The 17,837-nt window shown below is 43.1% G+C and overlaps 2 protein-coding genes across 2 annotated transcripts; both read left to right on the top strand.

Moving 5' to 3' along the window:
• The first annotated feature begins 6,003 nt into the window (after positions 1–6,003).
• Positions 6,004–10,299, top strand: LOC136447471 (putative ferric-chelate reductase 1). The gene is made up of 5 exons (XM_066446392.1): positions 6,004–6,235; positions 8,517–8,754; positions 9,144–9,220; positions 9,504–9,533; positions 9,994–10,299. Exons 1-5 carry the CDS (start codon positions 6,019–6,021, stop codon positions 10,098–10,100), a joined length of 669 nt encoding a protein of 222 aa, XP_066302489.1. The 5' UTR covers positions 6,004–6,018; the 3' UTR covers positions 10,101–10,299.
• Positions 10,300–10,720: 421 nt separating this feature from the next.
• On the top strand, positions 10,721–16,854 carry LOC136447470 (mannan endo-1,4-beta-mannosidase-like). Its single transcript, XM_066446391.1, has 10 exons — positions 10,721–11,085; positions 11,640–11,771; positions 12,344–12,479; positions 12,724–12,839; positions 13,104–13,272; positions 13,666–13,786; positions 14,069–14,183; positions 14,744–14,878; positions 15,978–16,050; positions 16,363–16,854. Exons 1-10 carry the CDS (start codon positions 10,801–10,803, stop codon positions 16,644–16,646), a joined length of 1,566 nt encoding a protein of 521 aa, XP_066302488.1. The 5' UTR covers positions 10,721–10,800; the 3' UTR covers positions 16,647–16,854.
• The last annotated feature ends 983 nt before the right edge of the window (positions 16,855–17,837 follow it).

Genomic DNA, 17,837 nt, shown 5'->3' with positions numbered 1-17,837 from the left:
ACTAAGACATAAGTAACTCACCTTTAAAAGTTAAAACTATGGTTTCAGACGTTGCATTTAAACCATACAGGTCAATATATTCTATCCCAGTTTGCTATAGAAGTCTGAAAACGGACCCTACTAAGTTCACCGAGGTCATCACCTTGTACGTGACCGATGAACTTGAAGTTTATTTTGCTGCGGGTACGGTTGACACTGTGTGTTCCGGGATTCGGACCTCACGTCTTGAGTGTTGACAAAGATTCAAAAGTGGTCCTTCAATCTTTCGGAAGCTCTCTTTCCGTTACCTCTTGTGTCTGTTAATGTTTGTGGACACTGGTGCTCAGTTTTGGACGTGCGAAGAGCCTACAAGAATAACCAGTGACAGAATCTTGTCCTGTTTTTCGTCTTTCTCGACTCGTGTCCCCTGTGTGTTTATTTCCTTCTCTCACTTTCTGCGACAGTTTTCTCACCACTAAAGGAAGCCCAGACCGCCAAGATGTTGACTTCTTCCTTCCTCCGTTTCCTAAGTCTCGCCACCTCGGTACACATCGGTTTCCTCGCTAACATATCGACTTCAAGACACGTTGCCAAGTACGTGCTTCAAGTAGGACAAACGTGGAATAAGAAAACAAAAACAACGACGTTTTCCACTTGGCGGAACGGAAGAATTGCGTCGTGGGGAAGGCGGTGTGTAAGTGTACAAATAAACTTTTCATCCGATCTTTGATTTCCGTGTTATCTAAATTTTACTTATATGTCACTGCAGTTCATCCGGTATTTCTAATTCTAGAAAATAAAATATAGTCTGTTCTACTTCAACCAACCAACCAGCCAACCCACCAATCAACCAAATTACACCAACCAACCAAAACACACCAACCAAACAAAAACGCACCATCAACCAACCAACTAACTAACCAACCCACCAATCAATCAACCAAAACACACCAACCAACCAAAAACGCACCATCAACCAACCAACCAACCAACTAACCAACCAACAAACTAAACAACCAATACTAGTATGTTAAAGAATTACGTACTGGCATTTTCGCTTGCTACATTCAACCTCCTTGATAGACTCAAGGAATTTCCTAAGACTTGGACTTCGCCAAGACTTATCTCTAAGACTTGCACGTGGGTGGAAGGAACGTGCTAAGCAGCGTGACCTTCTCTTTCAACGCCTGGAGACTTAAACTTGACCTTGACTCTAAGTTGTGACGTCTTTAAGAGGATAACTGACGTCTTTTCTCGCTGGAGTAAGACTTTACGTTAAGGGTGACCATGGGTGGTATGAAAACACCGACAGTTTGATACACGAACACGGTGTTTTGTATCGCCACCCTGGCGCGGCGCCAAGAACAGGCCTGGCTACGACTGTTTTGAGTTGAGAAGATTACGCTATCTCCTAGGTTTCTCCCAAACTGGGCATCAGAGAAAGCTGCCGATAAGAAACTCACAAACGCTATATGGGAATCGAGATAGTTGTTGTGTACAGCTTTTTATGTTTACATGTAGCTACTGTATATGAAATCGGAAATATCTTCCATAATGTGTACACAATTCAAATGGCACAGTTGAAGCCTGTGTATGAATGAAAATAGTTTCAAAAGCAGGAATGTTACAGTGATGAAAGAGTGAAAATCGTGTACACGTCTTTAGATAGTCGGTAAAGGTATTGCATAGAGGATGTGTTATGACTTATGCAAAGGACAGTCTAAGCTTCGGCAGCTGTCGTAAGCGTCTCGTAAGGACGTCGTAGTATGCTTGGGAAAACTCTTTGAGGGTACGTTTCCTCCGTTCCTCCGTCAGTTTTCGTTCCTTCACAACCCTTCAGCACTTCATATTAGATCACAACACTGAAAATTCATGGACTGTAAAACATGGGTATAAGTAGGTAGCCGTCGACACTGGCAACGCCCTGGTATTGTCAACGCCTTATTCCGGCGGCACCTTTTCTGTTAAAGAGGGCTGCTAATTTGTAGCACGCGACCCGGAACTTAACCCTAATGCTGTACGGAATGTCGCAGGCATACCGACCGAGACCGGTGAGCTCTTTGGTGTGCCCCGATCAAACTACACACCGATGTTGTGCCCTTGGGAAATGCACTTTACACGACTTTCCTCACTCCACCCAGGTGTAAAAATGGGTATATTTGTCCTCTGTACATGGCACTGCTAAATAAGTTATGAAAAACTTCAGTGCAGTGCCACGTTATCCTTTTCTGTCAAAAAGCGAAGTAAAAAAAAAATAAAGAAAATGAAAACTGCACACGGCGGCCACGTTCAAGAGCATTCCGCCAGGACCAAAGGGTTATTTAAGGTCATTACTGTTTTGGAAATGGTCCCAAAAGACCGCGGGGAGGGGTAGGTTAAGGGGAAACGGAAAAAATAAACAAAAATATTACACGCACTGACAGATCGCGACTGTGCTTTTAACATTTTGTTCTAATTAGTAGCTGCACTTTTTAATGACAAGTACTCGATAAATATCCCAACGTTAGAAGATATATCATTTCGACCATGTATACAACGCACAACAGTATACATACTTCTTTCTACAACAATCACCCGAAAAAATTCATGACACAAAGTTCTTTTTTTATAGGGAACAGTAAAAAAAAATCTTTCTTCAGAAATCTTTCTTCAGAAATCATCATAGAACACGTTGATGAATGTGCGACTAGCGTTACAGCTAGTTACTTAGAAATACAAGCGTTAGTCCGCTAATCTTGTAGCATAACATACAATGTCATGTAATACCGTCACTATGATCACAAATAATCCTCTACTTCTTTACACATAAGCTCTACCGGTAACAGCGGAATAACAGATTTACTTTAACAGTTAGAGTCGACTTAAGAAGGTTATGGCATATGTTATAAGAGATACGGTATTCCTTCCGCCAAAGTGTTGTACCTTCATACCGCTGTGACCACAAACATGCCGATGTTGGGGGCGCGCATTTTGCGGTAGCGGCGTTGTCATAGCTAGACTTTATCAAATATTTAGGGCACATTGTTGGCGTTGTTCTTGTCTAATTAAGGGTGAGTCCGTGTAAGAAGAATCCCTTACGGATTTTCACTTATCACGTACGCATGGGAGATAGGCCGGAAGCTTATAAGAGGAATGTTTATGCGTGACTGTGTTTTAAATCGCAAGTTTATGACCTAAAGACTACGTGCAAGAAAGAATTACCACTTAACAGTGAAGGGTGAAAATTTCAGCAGCGAAAATGTTGCTATATAGTCGGTAAAGGTCTTGAGGATGTGTTACGACTTATGCAAAGTATCGTAAGGATCTTCTCAACTTCGGCAACTGTCGTAAAAGGACGTCGTTGTGCGCTCGGCAAAACTCGTAAGGTTCGTCCGTTTTCGTTCCTTCACAGCTAGCTCTTTAAACAGCTTTAAACAGCGATATTTCACAACATAGATGAAGATTTACACTAATATGCACAGATTTGTTGATATCTTGATAAAACTATATTCACCATTGGCCTTTTCTTGGAAACCCTGCATCAAGTGTAGAAAATACCATTGATAGTTATCTGTTCATAATCTGTCATCGGAGAGCCGTAATTCTCAAGTCGTGTCCTGAGGTTCGGAAGGAAGGGCATTTTCGTCGTCCGGATCATCCAGGACTTAAGCCAGCAATGTCCGCGGGAAGATCCCAAACCTGACCACAAACCTTCCCGCTTTAGTACACCGAGGAAGCTGGGATGTTGTTGAAAGAAGATTTATTTGTACTAAGGGAGTCCCCGAACCACAGGTATGGAAGGATTTGGTCACGAGGTTAACTCGTGGGGGGTAGGGTTGTCTCTCACATGACCTAGCTACGAATTAAACGGGAAGTTAAAATAGCTTGTCTGTACCTAGTACCTTATGTAATTAGAATAATAGAGGGTAGAATAGACTTTGGATGAATTTTTGGCTTGTCATTAGAATACATTTTGGAACTTGATATCTTTCGCCGTCCCGTGACACAGTTTCATTAGACACAGTGGCAGTCTGACATTCAAACACTCAAGGTTGCAAGGTGCAGGACTTGGTGACATGCGCGTCTTTCTTGCATTTGTATGTATTCGGACAAGAACACTTATCACCCTCTAGCGGGTAGTCACTGAAGTGCAGGTGTATGACATGAAGCGCCTCCTGTCGGGAATGTGGTGTGATGTTCCAGTCTAAATTACACAAAGAATATCACCGTGTTCAATATTCTCTAAGATATGAAAAGCTATCAAAACCCAAAATCGTATCAATGATCATTGATTTCAATGATAGGTAAAGAGAGGTAAAGCGGTTGTACAAGCTCCTCCTAGAGGCAGGAGATATAATTGTACAAACCGTATCTTTATTGTGATGATTCGCACACGAATACGCCCTGAAATCTAAGCGGCCCACAATGCACTTCTATGGAGTGTCATTTCCAAATAATTTCCGGACAACTGTTAAGATACTGTTGATTTTGGGAGTCCTCAATACCATCAGCAAATTTGAGATAATATGAAAAATATACGGACAACAGATATTCGATGATACAAGAGGAAATACGAAGAAAATGATCCGTACGCGCGTATTGTACTGAAACGTTTAGGACCAGTATGTTGGAGAACCAGTATATGATACAAGTATCACACATGTAAGGATCTGAAAGACAGAGGCATTTAAGAAGCAAACATATATCCTTGACGCTCTGCTTGCTATCAGTTCCGATAAGCCTCTATCAGGAAATAGCTGAAATATGCTGTTGTAACGGACAACTAATATTCCAAGATACAAGAGGAAATATCACGAAATACAACGCCAGAATACGCAAACGCACCAGATCAGTATGCAAAGTTAGAAGTACTGTTATTGCCTTTGGCATGTTTTTGTGGTCATTATAATTCATATTTTCAGAAATTTGCCGTCATGATTACGACATACGCAGGGTGCAAAATGGATTGCTGGAGTATTTTTACCTCATCATACCTCCACATACTGCGAGATGCAGGTGTTTGGAGTCAGGAAAAATAAGACACGCAAATAACAACCGGAAACCTGAATCGGAATCATCATCATCGTTTTTCCAGCATTTGCATGTCACTAGTAGTCGCCAGGTGGCGCTTGAAGTCAGTCAATCAGCAAGTTTTGATGCTGGAAGTCTTGGGCTCCATAAAGCTTTCGCCACGTTCATATCCAGGTATCAAAGGACACCAAACACCTCAAGACTGAAAATATGATAGATGACATTCTCAATGGGGGAGGGCTTCTGAGGATTAAAATCCACTATCTATGACCATATACTGGCTTGATTTGATGACAACCACAACAAGTATTCTACCACGCCAGCCAATATCATCGTGACTGTAACTTATTCGTGACCATATATGGCGTTTCCGGTGTCAAGCCAAATAATCGCAGCTGCCAACTAAGTGTCCGGATACTGCTTGTGAGACACACACCCTCGTTGGGAGTGATCCTTTTCAAGCAGAAGTGTGAGTGGATTTTGGAAGGCCCTGAGGGGTCGCGCTGTGGAAATTAAAAGTAACGCTAACCCTAATCCAACCACAACTCTATACTTATCTCTAACTTTAACCATACCTTAAACATAACCCTAACCCAACCCTACCGTAACCTTCCCCTAACACTAATGCAACCAATTAATTCATAACTCCACGCAGTCGCGGTACCTCATCTCGCAATCATTTGACAAGGCAAGTATTTGGCGTGACACCGGGAGCCATTCAAAGTAAACCGGGTCAATCCACCATAATATTGTTCGTGCTTTCTTTCGCTCCAAAACAAATATTTCTTAACCTGAATGGAGATTCAGCAGATTGTGCGATGAATACATAATAAATTGAATAAACTGTGACCCAGCTTGTTAAATCAATATAAGGGCATGGGATCCATTTTTTTTTAGTTTACGCACCCCTATTCACGAATTTTCCCCCATTCTGAACCGAAGACAACAGCTCATGACGTCATTTTCAGACGATAATGAGAGGGCGTGTCCTCCCTTCATCATTCACAGCCTGGACACACAACAGACAACATGTCGTCGGAATCAGTCACCGTTATGGGTCCCGTCCTAGCTCTCGCGATCGTTGCAGCCCTCTTCTCCGGAGCCGAGGCGTATGGAAGCGGGGCGCCCCTGACGGCGTGCACCTCCCAGCAGCCAGGCCACTACGGTACTACTGCACAGACCAGCGCCAGTCCGTACAGTCTGACAGTGTCTTCTTCTGAGTATACTCCCGGGCAGACTCTCACGGGTAGGTACGGTGTGCTAGCCTCTTTAGCAGGCCTTACGTAGCCTCTCACCAGACTCAATAGGATACTGAGAAAATATTAGGAATTGGCCAAATAGACAGATAACATATGCCAGATAAGAGTTAGCCGGTCGGAGAGTACAGTTTTGCCACCTCGGGACCTAACTCGGACTAGGATCTACGAGAGGGGCATTTTTTCTGATGACGTATAAGTTCTTAGTGTGCTTGGTTACCTGTAATCAGTTTCTTGTGGGCCGCCTACGTTGAATTGATAAGCCATATGCATCAGAAAAAAAGTGCACCATAAGCCCCCAGGGAAGCCCTACTCGTACTCGTAGAGACTGCTTATGCAGGGTTATATATCCGGTCTGTTTGCGGGAACAAGAATTAAAAGTGTACATCAAGAAATATGCACAAATTATTCTCATGACTAATCATTTCTACGCTTCGCATGTTTTCTTGTCTTCAGTATCATACTTTTCGTTCCTGCAAAGTACCCGGCCAGTTGAATATTGCGATCATAGAAAATTGTAACGTTTTTGTGAAATCTTGAGGAGGATTTCGTGGATTTTTTCCTTCACTCAACTATCCCAATATGGAATAGCCCCTTTGGTAAGTGTAGCGAAGCGTATGAATTTGAGTGTTGTCGTTGCCACCACCCTTGTACTTGACACGAGAGCACGCTGCATTGTACTACCTTCCGGTGCAGTTGCCTACCTGTTCGGGCAAAATGTTAAGTTTTCATCGGCCCACTGTTAAGAGACGGGCCAAAAGCAAACACAAAAAGAAGAGAATGATAACATAAAATGACGTTATAGAATGCCTTGCAGAAAATACATTATCAGAAATATCACGTCTACAACAAACGGTTCCCACGAAATGTCGGTAACTTGATACATGCCAACCAGTCGAAGTATTTCAGTGTGTTTTCAATTTACCGAACGCTTTAAAATCTTCCAAGAGATACAATACCTTAAAAAACATCAGTACAAATGAGTCTAAGGCGGTTCCTTGGTTTGTACACCTGTGTTTCTGTTTACTTTTTGTTTCTCTTGACGACAAAATTGGTCTTTTGTGAGAAAGAAAATGTCCGTTGATTGAATTAGTCTACTGGTTGTTTTTGTAGAGGGCCTTTTGAGTTGCGTTCTTTTCTTGACGATCATGAATAAATTAAACTTCACAAACGAGCTATTTCTATTATCATGTTATCGTGAAAATTGCAAATGTCAAATAGTCTATGACTAGCTACCTACTGCACTACCAAATGCAACCGAAATAAGTTTTTTCAGACCACCCTATTTTTATAAAGCAAAAATGAACCGCCCCCTTTGAAACAACTCTAGTCTCCGTGGGTCCTTGGCAGCCTCTAGAGCTCTCAGGCACTAGCCTACCGTTTTGATTACACATTGTTTTCTGAATGGTAAGTCATTCTGATGACCCCCGTTTGTACAACGTAAGCCTCAAAATAAACAACTCTGGGTTTATCAAGAAAGCCAGCGGTTTGTTGAAGTAGTCAGTGCCAGGTAGTGCTGAGTACAGTCAAACCTGTCCAAGAAGACCGATAAGGGGACTGGCGATCACTGATCATAATATCTGGTCTATGTGGACAGGTGGTCACTATGGCCAGGATTCTTAATGATCGTGTCAATGGGAAATTCTGTCTAAAGGACCACCAAAAAGTGGTGACATTAGTACATTGGCCAGGTGGTCCTTATGTATATGTGGTCACTTATTTTGTACAGGTTCAAGATACATTAGTACATGTATCAGCACATCAAGTATCCTTCTTCTCCTTTTGGAACATCACGAATATGTTCATCAAAATTTTTATCACGAAGTAGAAAAATGTGTCTCGTCACAGTGAGAAGACCAGTACAGGAAGTGGCATTGTGAGTCAGAGGTTGTTATTAAGTTTTTGAAATCCATCGTCACTACCGGTGATGTAACGGCTATCATCCGAAGTTCCCGGATGAAGGCGGGGTCGACACAAAAGAAAAATCCAACGTTCAAAATGTTAATTTGTTCCAGCAAAATGTTTAATCGATGTAACGTTATGCTAAAATATATTTGCCGATACTAACTTCACAACGTGCTTGGGGTAATTGCTCCCGAAATCTTTTATACATTTGATAGACAGAAACTTTCAACAAATGACCATCGCACTGTTTTATCATGGTTTAAAGTTGCGACCAGCGAAAGACTGTGTCAACCGTGTAATGTACGATATATCAGTATGATTTCAATCAAATGCATATCTTAAGTGTTTACTCCTTTATCTTTGTAGTGCAAATCACCGGAGGAGACTTCCAAGGCTTTCTGATCCAAGCTCGGAAAGTTGGCACCACCACGGCTGTTGGATTCTTCAGCTCGCTCCCCTCCGGAACAAAGGCCAACGACTGTGACAACGTCGTGGCAGCCGGGGACAACACTGCCACTCACAGCAGCACCGCAACCAAACGCGACCTGACACTTACATGGAGCGCACCGGAAAGTCAAGCAGGACAAGGGGCGATCGAGTTTGTGTAAGTACTTATCATGTTTTGGGTCTTGACATTCAATATGTGATAAGTCTAGATGAGACCTCGAAATAGACAGATGTTGGGCCCCATAGCGGCTTGTTAAAGTACTGCAGCGGAACTTCCGGTTTTGGGATATTGTGTTCTCAACCACCTGTGGTTTTGATTTTTTTGGTGGCACATAGCTTTTTATGTTAGGAAAAAGTGTTAATGACGGGAATTTCATACTTGTAGTATTTCGAAGTTAAGTGAAGGTGAACATCGCGAAACATGTAGATAAAGCAATTCTGAACCTCATTTGCATAATTGATGAGCAAAAGCCACTTTGTGTGCTGTATGAAATACCGTTGCATTTTTAATCTGAAGATCTAAACAATACATTTTTGTGTTATCAGTGCCACCGTCGCTCAGGCGAAGCCGACATACTGGATGGGAATAAAGTCTTCCCAGATCACCGAGGCGGCCAGCGGAGGTAGTGATATGTTTATGATTATCTTTACCAGTTGATGAAGTACATGAATGATGAACAGACAGAGTTCGTCTCGAAAGCTCCCCAAAGTAGCTAACTCTTGTGTGTAATGTTTAAATATTTGTCATAAGACTTATGATATTCATGTTTTGTCTCCAGATCTGCAGTCGTGGTTTGTTTAGATGTGAGCTATCAGTAACATATGTTTAGCATACCTCAAATGCCACGAGATTTCGCGAGATTCTGCGAGATTTAATGTTTGTTGTGTTTTTTGTTGGTGCAACAGGTAGCACTCCCACGGGATCTCCCCAAACAAGTATGTTAACTCTTATCATCATTACTGCAATAGATATGCACAGATCTCTAGATCCATCTCATACAAATGAAGTTTTGAAAGCCACTATTAAAGAATCTATGCACACGTCCTGTAATATCTAGGAGTAGAATAGAAATGTGTTGTTTTATTTTGTTACATTGGACCAATCATTGTCAGACTGCACTGTCTGTTACCTTGGCGTGAGCCTTTGGTAACTTGTTTCCATAGTGACAGAGAATGTTGAGCTCCAATTTGACTAATTTTAATGTCATAGTGATAAAGAATCCTGTGCTCCTATTAAAATGGGGATGGTTCTCTCGAGTTAGAGATGTACATGTATGGCCACAAGCTCTCGGGGAGGAGGCCTAATAAGCCCCTGACTTATGTAACACACAAATTTGATCTTCTTCGTCTTTTTTGTTCTAAATATTGTTTGTTTATGTTCTATTACTGTCCTCAGGTGCACCAGCGACTACTGCCACACCCGGGTCAGGGGCTACCATGGCAACGACCTTTAACCTGCTGCTGCTCGCTATCCCAGCATTCCTTGCAAAATTACTGATGTAATATGAGCCAAAAAAATGAAGTGCTATTTTGATAAGACAGGGAAACCATGTATTCCGGTTGAATTTTGAGTACCAATTTTGGGCCCTTTCTCCAATACGTGTACATTTTCGAAAATGCAATTTCATAGCAGTCTACCTATACAGCACATGCATAAAGATCCATAATGAACAATAAAAGGATATGGTTTCAAAGAAGACAATTGTTCTGTTGTATTTCTTACTGCTAAAGAGAATATCTCCATAATGATAACACAAATGAAGGCCGCAAAGCTGCACCAGTACTACAATCGTCAGATAAGGCCTAATAAAAGAAATCGTGTTTCCTCTAAAGTAAACTCTATGTTAAGACGTCTATTTTCTTACCTTCAGACCTCTGTAAGGTGCGTGCGAATACAAAACATACATCGTATTATTTTCGACAGCATATATATGCTTTTGGCACCAAACTGGACATCTTTAGCCGTGCAAAACAGGACTGGCCGCAGCTATAACTCCGAGAACAGCTGGCTCTAGTAAATAAACAATATATACCCTTGACCCCAATTTTCTCCTGTATCCATCCGCTGGACCCAAAAACTCACACCCAGCCCAGGCTTACTTAACTGCTGATCTGACGAGAATGCGAAAACGTAGACCCTACCTGTACCTTCTTACAAGTCTCTAGATTGGGCCAACATTTTCAAGAAAAATAAGGGGTTTCAATGATCTTAAGCTGGCACCATGATCATTCCCATTTTGAGCCATGCCTCCACTGCACAACGCAACTGTGTCGTATGCCACTAGTATCAGTAATATTGGCTTTAGCCCACTCCGCTTCAGTTAGCATATCTGGTCAAAACATCCGCAGTGCGGTCTATTCTGGCACATTGTTAGTTCCGGTCGTCTTCCGTTGGTTATCTTTGAAGGTTGAGAACAGTGACACTTGGCACAGTCTAGCTCACGGAGTACAGATTGCTCTGCTGAACGGGTGCTATTCAACATACAGGGTAGGTGTGCAGGTAAAATTTACAAGGTTCATGATCAGTTTATAAATTGCTAATTACTGGTCAAGATTGTACATGTATAACTCTTGTTTAAGAGGCCATTGACGAAAGCTAAGTCAACGTTGCTGATAGCAAAAGAAATGGAACTGTCATGTTACCAATACTGTGAGGACGGCGTCACTTTTGATATTATATCCAGACGTCTTTCGTAAGATCCGTCACTATGCAAAACCACTTCAAACGTATTCTGTGTATCAACCGATTGGGAGTCTGTCAAGAATTAAGTCTGCGGAAGGACATATATGCATACATATGTTAACATACAGTCGTTGCCTCATAACCAAAAGTTAGCGGATTATGGAAATGGTAAAAAAAATGCAGAAACACAGACATAACAGACACATCGAAAACAATACCTCCGTACACTTAGGTGAAAATCCTGTCCTTTATTGTCCTCCTTCCCAAAATCTCGATGTTTATTTACAGAAAGCTTTTTCTGTGCACAAAGTTGCTGTTCTCAGACTCAACATTGTCTAGTTATATGTTAAATAACTCAGATGAAAATGCTGTCCATTGCTGTCCTCCTGGCCCTGCTGTCTGCAGCTGTCCAAGGACAGACCTACCTGTCCACAGACGGACAGCACTTCAATCTGAACGGACAGAGAGTTTTCCTGTCTGGAGTAAACATGGTAAGAACATAAAGCAACTTGTATCCATCGATTCATTTATTTATTCATTGTGTAAAGGTCGTTTTCCATGTAGGCGAAGACACAATATATGTGCCTTTGTAGCCTCCGTGGTAAAATAAGCTTCTTTTTTTTTTGGTGTGTGAGTTTGTTTGTGTGGGTAGTTATTTGAATATCATAGAGTGACGGGATGTGAGGCTTTAACCGGATACTGGCAGGATGGGAAGGTTGGCTTGTCCCTGGTTCACAGGCTAATAGCGTCCGAAGGAACAACAGTGTTCGTAAAAACCATTTCTCTACTCTGTAGAACTGAGAGTACGGTAACAAACCCCCGTGGCGCAAAATGCATACTATATAGGGCGCTAGCGAGAAAGTCACAATAATGAATAAAAGAAGACATTTACAAAGCTCTATAAATATTTCGCGGAGGTATGAAATCCTCGAACTCTTGTTTTTTTTTTTTTTTTTTTATTCAAACATTTAAACAGAAATACAGAGTGACAAAAGGGGGCGCACTCAAGTGCAAGACTTATTTTGACGCTACCCCTTACATAAAACTCTTGTTTATACTGCAGGCCTGGTGTCGATACGGAAGTGACTTTGGCGGCGGCCTGTACTACTCCTACAAGTCTTCCTCGTCATGTCCAAGTTCAAAGTCCAAATATGAACAAGCCATACAGGACATCGCCAACAATGGCGGCAATTCCCTTCGTAAGTGACGTCACCGTTATTCTTGGGGCAGGGGGGTTGTGAAGAGATTCTTATAGATAAGCAGCCAAATACTATTGAAAAGCCGTAACGTAAAAGTTTTCATTGTGTGCATGTCATCGTTCTGTTCCAACATTCAATGCCAATTCATAATATCAAGTTCTTGATAGCTATGGCACGCCCCCTATATAAATGAAGTAGGTGCAGGGTGGACATATGCCAATGCAGTGCTGTTTCTTTCCGCTAGGCATCTGGCTGCACGTGGAAGGACAGGAGACACCCGTGTTTTCCTACTGGGGCTCGGTCACACAGACAGATGCTACAGACCAGCTGGTCAACGAGCTAAAGGACATGCTGGGCTTTGTACGTACGGGCGTTTCTCTGGTCTCCTTTACTACTTCAACTCAACAACAGTGGATAAGTGCTAATGGAGCTTTAGACGTACGCCTAGCTCAGGCGCCAAACCCAACGTTAAAGAACCCAACACACTTATCACACTGTTTTTCAAAGCTGGAGTGGCCGGCTAAATATTTTGTAGGATATTACTCCAGGATTAACTATTAGCCACTCATTTTTTTAAAGGACAGATGAAACAACATACTGATATAGAAGTTGATGTTGTTCTAGGCGAAGAGGCATAACGTGCTGGTGTTCTTAGTGCTGTGGAACGGTGCTCACCATGGGAACAACTTCTGGAAGGTTCGTGACCTCGTCTGGGACGACCTCAAGCTAAGAACCTACGTGGACGAAGCTCTCAAGCCACTGGCTCTGGGGCTTAAAGACGAGAGGGCACTCGGTAAGTAGGACCTTGTACCTGCAATCCTCGGGTTCTAAACGGAAAGCACGGTGGGCTTATTGATAGGAACATCCAGCCAATGGACCGTTCCAGTCGAACACCATAAGCCCCGCCCCCTGTTCTATATATTTCGAACACCTCAGTCAAAAAACGGCGCTTGCGTGGACAAAATTGGCCGCCGCCGCTTAGCTGACAATAATGGAGACTGACTTGTGTTGTTTTTTGTTGTTTTTTTTTGCTCTGAAGCCATTTCATAGTGGACCAAAGAAAATGCTATGTCTTCTTTGCTGACAGCTGTTCCCAAAGTTTTCTTGATATGTTCACCTCTGGTCATCAGAGGCCACCATCGCAATGGCAATGACTTTTTTTAATATCAACTTGTTATTTTTCTAGGCGGCTGGGAGATCATGAATGAACCGGAGGGAAGTCTGAGCGTACAATACGACTCTGACCCCTGCTACAACACAGACTTCCTGGCAGGGAGTGGCGCCGGGTGGGCAGGGGACGCCGACGGGTCAGACTTTCAGTTCTTCACATTCTGACATATTCATTCTTTGACCTATAGCTTCAGAAATTAACACGTTGATACAACATTCATTAGGGGCGTTTGGCTAGATTCATAACAAACTGCCTGTCAGGCTTAGTAATTCAGGGATAAAATCTTCACTTGTTAATGAGCCGCTCAAACCACTATCAAAATGCACCTTTAAATGTAAGGGCCACTCGGCAATTCGACACCACAAGACGTGCGCCACTACATACGTAAGACAAAGGAAAATGCGATTTTTTTTCTCAGGACCTACCTTCCCATGAATCGCATGCTCCGATTCATCAACCGCCAAATCGCAGCAATAAAGGAAGTCGATCCGAACCACTTGGTGACAGTGGGGTCCTGGTCAGAGAAAGGACAGGTATGGTCATGTCCTGAAATTATCAGTTGCATTTTGGGGGTAAAATCAACTTAACTGAGATAACGCCTCTTCTAGATTAGATCGCATGCACCTGTCCTTGGTGCTGAACACCAGCCACACACACACACACACACACACACACACACACACACGCACACACAAATAGACCTAACCTTGGTGCAGAATGCTATCCCCACAAACAAAAGTAGACCTGACCTTGGTGCTGAACGCTATCCACACACAAAATACATCGACCTGTCCTTGGTGCTGAACACTATTCACACACAAAATTGACCTGTCCTTGGTGCTGAACACTATTCACACACAAAAAATTGACTTGTCCTTGGTGCTGAACACTATCCAAAGACACAAAAGTAGACCTGTCCTTTGTGCTGAACGCTTTGTACACGCACACACACACACATACATACATACATACATATATACATACATACAAACACATTCGAGATTTTTTACAAGGAAGGTTATGCATACATTTTTTGTATTGTTCGAAATTCGAATATAAAATTGCAAATGTGCCCTGGTTTGCTTTCTCTCAGGGAATACGTAACCTGTATACAGACGACTGTCTGCAGAAAGCCGGGGACTACTCCTACCGCGCAGGCGTGTTGGACTTCTACCAGATGCACACCTACACCAAGAGTGGCAGCTACGGGAGTCAGTCCCCATTTCGTGTAATTATGATAATTCCTAATACTAGACTTATTCTTAGCTTTGCAATAGACCGATCCCAAAGCCACGCCCCCTGTTCGATTTCGAACACCTCCGTCAAAAACAGGGTTTGACGGACCAAACATGGCCGCCGCGGCTACGTTGAAAATAATGCCACTGACTTCGGTTTAGCTTTTGTGACACTGAAACCCTTTCAAAGCGGGCCAAATAAGAATGCTATGTCTTCTTTGCTGAAGGCTGTATCCACCAGGTAGAGTTGTCTAAGGAGGGGGTAGATGTACTTGCAGTGAGAGCGTAATGTTTTAGGTCAATGTTAAAGCGGTATGCGCCGCATAGTTTTCCCTTATCGGTGGGCATCAGCGCCCAGTTTCTGACAAGCAGTCGATGCACGTGTAAAACAGGGTTCATATATCTGTGACAGGGTTCCCACTGTATTGACTGCATGTATAACAGCTGCATGGTATTTAGTAACTAAGAATTAAAATGCATCCTTTCACTTCCCTGTTCATTTTCAAGTTAACCAGTTTCACACACCAGTAACTGAAGAGACGAAACTCTGCGCTAGCGGACTTTGTAGTAGTCAGCATGTGGTACAAGATTCCTCTCCTTGAGTGCCCGATCTATTTTCTTTTTAAATTCGTTTTTGTTCTGAGCATGCATTCAACCAATACAGTGGAAAACCTGACCCAGATATACGTACCCTCCTTTACACGTGCCATTTCTGCACCGCCAACACTGTTTTTGACGGAGGTGCTCTGAATAGAACAGGGGGTTCTATGGGTCTTCTATTCGTTCGATATGGTGTTCGACAGGATCGGTCTATTCAATGAAGACCCGGCATCAGACTGACAGTTGCATCTCGAAGTTGTATCTTCACTTAGATCTGTATTTGTCATTTGTGATGAAACATGCTGCTAGTTGTGGTACCCAGATAAGGAAGGTGGTGTAATTTCCCGAACATCAGTATGTCGTAACACGATTCAGCTCTTTGAAATAAGTCTTCGAACGTGACAGAATATATCAACACTCATAAACAAGCTTCCATTGACATGTGATGTCAGTAGTGAGTCTTCAGATCTAACTTTAAGATTTTAAAAACAGGTAGACCATGCCAGGGACTACACAGATCTGAGCGGGAGACCGGTTGTCATTGGCGAGTTCAGCCAAATACGAGGTGAGACATTTGAAATACGTGTCTGTGTGTTTGTATGTCTGTGGGTGTGTCAGTGGGTGCGTGTCTGCGTGTCTGTGTGTGTCTGTTTCTGAGTCTCTCTATCCCCCTCTCCCCTCTCTTTCTGTATGTCTCTCTCTCTCTCTTTCTCTCTCTTTCTCTCTCTTTCTCTGTGTGTGTGAGTGTGTGTGTATGTGTGTGTATGTGTGTGTGTGTGTGTGTGTGTGTGTGTGTGTGTGTGTGTGTGTGTGTGTGTGTGTGTGTGTGAGTGTAAATCTTACTAGGCCTAAGCCCCATTCCTCCTTACTTCCACAGGCGGCGGCATGGGCATCACAGACCAGTTTAACCGTGCGTACTACTACGGGTACGGCGGTGCCTGGAGCTGGCACTACAGCGGTGGCGGCGACGGGTCGGACAGCACGGCCACCCAGATGACGGGCCTTCGCTGGCTGCAGAACAAGAACGACCAAAACAAGGGCGGCTGCGTCAAGATCAACCTGAACGGCGGGACAAACAGGTGCGGTGGCGGCCAAAGGGCTCGGGCACGCCGCCCGGGACGGAGCTTCTCTTCCCCGCGACGACCGAGACTCATGAACTGAGTCGTCGTGCCTTCGACGTCAAACAACAATTCTCGCGAGATCTTGCTTTGCGAGATCTCGCGAGAATTATCCAGCGACAACTTCCACGAGATCTCGCAAAGCAGATGAGATCTCTCAGAGGTTGAATACTAATATGGTACAAATTCTTAGCTTGTAAAGAAACATTGAAGCTATAATGCCATGAAATAAATTTCTAATTTACACGAAATCGACATCGTATTTCTTCCGAGACTTGATATGAACCAGCATCAGTGTTTTCAGTGTGTGAATCTGCTTGGGTTGGTGTGTGTCAGCAGTTAGTTGAGTAACAGCTAGTGATTGGGAAGATGACCGCAAAGTCAGGCATGACGGAGTGGCAGGAGGCACAGGGCAGAGGTGGTAGAACTAGTCGTTAATCGGACACGACAGTCCAGTGCATAGAAGAGGCTACTACTTTACGGTAAGGTATTGTTTTTGGTCTGTTTGTCTGTATTTTCACATGCTAGTCACATAGTATATTTTTCACATGCTAGTTCACAGTAGAGTGACAGGAAGTGATCAAGTCACAACGTAATCTTTATGGTAAACAAAGTTTATTGCACATGCCCGAGGGCTAATTGCAAGTACAACGCAAATGATAATAATCAGTCAAACCTGTATTAGCGGTCACCTTTGCATAGCGGCCACCTGCCCATTGTGGTCACTTTTTGTCGGTCCCTTGGATTTTTCCCATTGACATAAGCATTAAGAATTAGGCTATAGCGGCCACCTGTCCAACGCGGTCGCGGCCAGACGATTTTCAGTCCCGCGAGTACAGTAACACTGCCGATAACGGTCACGGCGCGCCGGTAGAAGCCGCATCGCCACCGCACGCCGGGTTCAAAATCTTCATTTTTTCACGCAGTTATCAAATTTATGTGGACTCAACTGGATAGGATCATAATAAAGAAAACCAGAATGTTTTATCTTTGTTAGAAAATCCATGGTTTAACGCGAAGTCAAGTATAATTTTCTTTACATGGCTTGCGTTTGTACATCGTGGTAAAATTGACCATTTCTGTGCATTTCGACTGGACAAATATTACGGCAGCTTTTTGGAAAATACAACCCACACATGTTCCTGATGTGGTAAGTTCGCGAAATGTTTGAATGCCGGCCCAATTTCCGTTTTCACCGGGAATTCATTCAAATTGTGCTCAAAACGTGTTTCGC

This window comes from Branchiostoma lanceolatum, chromosome 13, assembly GCF_035083965.1.
Source record: "Branchiostoma lanceolatum isolate klBraLanc5 chromosome 13, klBraLanc5.hap2, whole genome shotgun sequence".
NCBI lineage: Eukaryota > Metazoa > Chordata > Leptocardii > Amphioxiformes > Branchiostomatidae > Branchiostoma > Branchiostoma lanceolatum.
Note: the sequence above shows the minus strand (reverse complement) of the source record. Positions and strands in the feature narration are given on the sequence as shown.